This window comes from Myotis brandtii, unplaced genomic scaffold, assembly GCF_000412655.1.
Source record: "Myotis brandtii unplaced genomic scaffold, ASM41265v1 scaffold123, whole genome shotgun sequence".
In the NCBI taxonomy this organism is placed as follows: Eukaryota; Metazoa; Chordata; class Mammalia; order Chiroptera; family Vespertilionidae; genus Myotis; species Myotis brandtii.
The window spans coordinates 6,854,425-6,859,924 of NW_005354291.1; the positions used below are offsets into that span (position 1 = coordinate 6,854,425).

Consider the following 5,500-nt stretch of genomic DNA (forward strand, 5'->3'; position numbering starts at 1 on the left):
CATCCTGCTCAACAAGACTGGCAGCTCCCCCTCCCTCCACTCCACCATCTACCCAAAGGCCTAACAGAAGGAAAGGTATGCCTGAGTTAACCTACATTTCTAGCTCAGAATCCAATATAATCTGTCTTTGTAAATGGTGGATAAATATTTATTAATATCGAAACATGTTGCATGTTCCAAAAATGTTGGGCCATATAAAAAGTCAAGGAAATTAATGTACTTCCAAGCTGCAAAGAAATTAGCACCAGACTCAGATATGCTACAGGTGTTGAAACCATCTCAAATAGAATTTAAACATCCAGATCAGCGATTTTTTAAAAAAAATATATTTTATTGATTTTTTACAGAGAGGAAGGGAGAGAGATAGAGAGTTAGAAACATCGATGAGAGAGAAACATCGATCAGCTTCCTCCTGCACACTCCCTACTGGGGATGTGCCTGCAACCAAGGTACATGCCCTTGACCAGAATCAAACCTGGGACCCTTGAGTCCGTAGGCTGATGCTCTATCCACTGAGCCAAACCGATTAGGGCTGTTCCAGATTTTTTTAAAATATATTTTTATTGATTTCAGAGAGGAAGGGAGAGTGAGAGACAGAGATAGAAACATCAATGATGAGAGAATCATTGATCAGCTGCCTCCTGCATACTCCACACTGGGGATCAAGCCCACAACCCGGGCATGTGCCCTGACCAGGTATCAAACCATGATAATTGGCCCCTACAAAATACGCAAATTAGCTGCTGCACTTGCACCTATAAAATAGTATAGTTTTAACTATAGCTTAGATAATTCCATTTGTACCTTTTGAGGAACTCCCAATAAGACAGTATTGGCCACAACCTATGTATTTGGTCCTTTTGTATTCCTCTCAGGCCCCATCCAGATGTGCCTTATTGCAACAAGCTATCCACATGAGGTGTCATGCACAGGGTGCACACTATCCCATTGTATTAATTCTACATACCAAAAAGATTCCCTCATGATTTTAAAACAACCTGCTTTCGCTTGGGTTCCTACTAACCTAACCGAGCCTTGGGAATCTCATCAAACCTACCAACTGTTACATGACCTGGTAAAAATCTTAAAACGACAAAAAAAGATTTCTTGGAATGTTAATAGCAGGACTCTTTGCCCTCACAATGTTACTTACTTCTGTGGGAATTGCTGCTTCATGCATGGTACAAACTGTTCAAACTTCTCAGTTTGTACAACAAGTTAAGGAAAATGTAACCAAGATCTTATCTATACAAAAAACAATTGACAGCCAGTTTGAGATAGAATTATTGGCACTAAAGTCTACAGTCCTGTGGATGGGTGATAAAATCCACAGCTTAGCGCAAAGAATATCCTTGCAGTGTCATTATAACTTTTCCCAGATTTGTGTTACCCCTGTTCCCTATAATATACCTTACACCCTTGCGCATCAATAAAAAATCACCTTCTTGGTGCTTGGGGTAAAGGTAACACAACCCTTGATATTTTAGAATTACAGCAGCATATTGTACAATTAGCACAGGCAAACTTACAAACTAATTCCTTAGGTGCCTGGCAGCAATTTAAAAAGGACATGAAAGAATTTAATCCCTTTCACTGGATCTCCTTACATTTGCCTCTTAGCATAACCACTATTGCCTATCTCATTCTTGTTCTTATATGTTTATTTCTAGTCTGCAGATGTGGAATGAAGAGTCTTAAAAGGACTCAAGCCCTTCAGGTGGCATTCACTTTTCAAGAATTATGAAGAAAACAAAAAGGGGGAGATGTGGAAGCTATCCATTAACACTATCATGAAAGTGCAACAAGGAACTTGGAAGGTTGATGGACCTTGAACTTTAGCAAGGCTAAAGCTATGCACCGATTGTTCTGTCGAGATAATGGTGGCTCAAGCAATTTCCTGACCTAATAGTCTCAAAGTAAATTTCTACTAATATTTACTGACCTTTAAGATAGTCTGTCTGCTACCAGATTGCCTGCCTAACTGAGGGCAAGATGTGTATTTTAAAATTGAATAAAAGCTAACAGGGCCAGGGCTTTAGGGAGCCTCTCCACTAGAGAAAGGTTTTCGCCTGGCCCCCTCGCCTTTTAAATTCATATTTCTTGTCTAGTGCATTCGTTTGTGCCTCAGCCCCTTTTCCAGATCCTGAACTTTAGCTGCAAATGGATGCAGCTTCACAGTCACCTTTGTCACTTAACAGTTGATTAGGAACTTTGAGAGCCAAGGACACAAATGCTAGCCGAGGACACAAATACTAGCCAAGGACCAAGCAGTTGGGTTTTTTTAAATGATAGCAGCTGCAGGCCTGCTATGTAAATTCTTTTCTGCAAAGTAAATGCCCATATCTTTAAATCTAAATGAATAAGGTAGATATATATGTGACTGGGTGTACTGAAAATAAAAATATGATAGCCGTTTTCTAAAAGTGTTTAAAATATTTACTCAATCAAGATTAAAATTTTCAATAGCTTTAAAACAATGTTATGTAAACCACAAACTACATTATTAGCATTATTTAACAAGTGAGGTATCCTATTTTCATTGGAAAGGCACTCTTATTTACACTGTATTGTCCAGAGTGAAAAGAACAGTGTATCTATATTGGCATGTAAGCCAATGAATACCATGACTTCTTCCTCCATTTGCCAATAAAAGGCCTGCCACAGTCTCAACCCCCAGCTTTGGCATAATGGCTTTCCCTTCTCTTTGGGCCTGCTTACTAATTGGCTGCTTTTCTGTTTCATTAGCAGAAGCATACAATCTCTCAGATCTGTATCCTCCCCTATGGAAGGAGAGTCCTGGTCAGTTCAGTGACTACAGGGTGAAAAATGGAAAGTACATTATTAATCCCTGGGTATATCCTGAGAGACTGGGGATGTATAAAATTCTACTGAGCCAGACAGCCAGTTATTTTGAAAAATTTGCACCAGAAAATGAACAAAATATATTATGGGGACTGCCTCTACAGCATGGCTGGCAATATACTACAGGTAAGAATGACTCTTGTTTTCAGTCTAATGATCTACCAATATAACCACATAGTAATTGGGAAACGGGACTCTATATATGTCATATGATGTTTTTCGAATGGATTATTTTATTTTCCCTCCTTCCCCCACATAACCACTATTTTTTTCCCTTTCTCCTCCTCCTCCATAATTCCTTCTTTCATGTGTTGCCCATTTTTAGTAGAAACTGCAATAGGCATACAGTGTAGTTGCCAAACACAAAAATACTTCATTTCTAATCTATTGAGCATTCTGAAAGTATTTATTGAACTTCTACTAGGTGCCAGACTCCATTCTAAACAGTGAGATGAGCTTTAAAAACAAAGGTGGTATCAAATTAATTTGAATTCCTTAGAGTTCTAATTATGTTACCTTTGGGGATGATGGCAAATAGTGGCACCTTGTGCATAAGAGATGTTTTTCTGCAAATTATTTGTTCCATTTGAAAATAAAGTACATTCAGTGTTCAGTTAGAAGATATGTTTGTGCGAAAGATTCATAAATTAAAGAATATTTTTGTTTTGGCTGACAGAAGAGCTCATGAAAAACAGTGGTGCCTCTTGCCCACTCCATACTGATAACACTACCAGTAAGGAAATTAGTTCAGTTCTTATGGGGAAAAAATATAGGGAGATAATAGTTTATCTGTGGCATGCGGGTCACATGCAGGAGCTACTGAGGTTGGCAAGCTACCCATCTTAGTCAAGGTATATCTTGAGACTCAAATCTACTTCTATTTATCTGGTTTTCCCTTAGCATCAACAAGACCATGGTCCAGGAGAAATCATGAACATAGAGTTCACTATGGGAGGCGTGCCAGTCTCAGGGGACTGCAAGCCCGTGGTAGTAGGAGGCTGCATGGGCTGGTAGATTAATGCCTTTCTTGCTCTTGCATCACATTCACACATTAAGACCAAGCCTGACTAAACTCACCTAGTGACAAGCTTATATGTGCCCAGCATTTTCTAAGAGCGAAGTGGAATGTGTGTGTGGAAATAATATTTGAGACACCTTCCATGCCATCAAAGACATTACAACACCATTGGAACAGGAAATATAGCAAAAATTAAACAGAGAACAAATACATAATAACTTCTGTATAAAAGCTAAAAGTGCAAACCTGGAAAGAGAGTGGAGTCATTAGTAATAATTAGTAATGTTATTATTCCCATTTTATAACTAAGGCATAAGTGGGAAGTTATTTAGCAAAGGTGAACTGAATAAATGACAGCAGGGATTTGGTTTGCCTGTAGGTCTCTTTTAATCTGTGTGCCTATTACCACCCTTATTTTGAAGGGAAGAAGAGAAGGAACTAGAAGAGAGAATAATTACAAAAGTAAATAATATTCAAGACAGGTAATTCAAGAGTACAAAATTGTAGTAATAAAAAAAAATCAGTTCAGAGAAGAGAAATGAAGGATAAAGAGTGATAGGAAGAAGAATACTAGTCATCAGAAGATACATGTTTAAACAGTCAGATGGCTGCCAGTTGGGAGGGTGTTTGGGGGGTCGGTATAGCGAGTGAAGGGATTAAGAAATACAAATTGGCCCTGGCCGGTGGTGCCCAGTGGTTAGAATATTAGCCCAAACATCAAAGGGTCTCTGGTTAGGTTGATGGTCAGGGGCATGTACCTGGGTTGCAGGTTCAATCTCTGGCCCAGGTTGGGGCACGTGCAGGAGGCAACCTATCGATGTGTCTCTCTCACATCGATCTCTCTCTCTCTCCCCACCTTCCTTTTACTCTAAAAAAATATTGATGGAAAAATATCCTTGGGTGAGGATTAACAACAAAAAAAAGAAGTACAGCCGAAACCGGTTTGGCTCAGAGGATAGAGCGTCGGCCTGCGGACTGAAAGGTCCCAGGTTCGATTCTGGTCAAGGGCATGTACCTTGGTTGCGGGCACATCCCCAGTAGGAGATGTGCAGGAGGCGGCTGATCGATGTTTCTCTCTCATCGATGTTTCTAACTCTCTATCTCTCTCCCTTCCTCTCTGTAAAAAATCAATAAAAATATATTTAAAAAAAAAGAAGTACAAATGGGCAGTTATAAAATAGTCACTGGGAAGTAAAGTACAGCATAGGGAATATGTAGTCAGTAATGTTGTAATAACTATGTACAGTGTCAGCTGGATACTAGATTTATAGGGGGGATCACTTCTTAAGTTATATAAATGTATAACCACTATATTATACATCGGAAGCTAATATACTACTATCAACTGTAATTGAAAAACAAAAATAATTAATTAAAAAGATAAATGTGTATCTTTACCCCCCAAAAAAAGCGCACCTAATTCAGTGACAATTATAAACAGTTTCAAAATGTGCCTAATAAATAATTTGTGTATCTCCTCTCTGCTAGGCAGATTAGCGGATCCCAGCCAGAGGACAGACTGTGACTATGATTCTGGAGATCGTTTGTGCATCTCTGAGGACAGTTGGTGGGCTGGTAAGTTCATTTAAATAGCAAAATAGGTAATAGTCCCCCTCCCCC

At 39.1% G+C, this 5,500-nt stretch overlaps 1 protein-coding gene across 1 annotated transcript in view; it reads left to right on the forward strand.

Moving 5' to 3' along the window:
* Positions 1-2,687: 2,687 nt before the first annotated feature.
* Positions 2,688-5,500, forward strand: part of LOC102250878 (chromosome unknown open reading frame, human C6orf58) — an 11,969-nt gene continuing 9,156 nt past the window's right edge. The window contains 2 exon segments of the mRNA XM_005859111.2: positions 2,688-2,988; positions 5,369-5,455. Coding sequence (XP_005859173.2) covers positions 2,688-2,988; positions 5,369-5,455 — 388 coding nt within the window.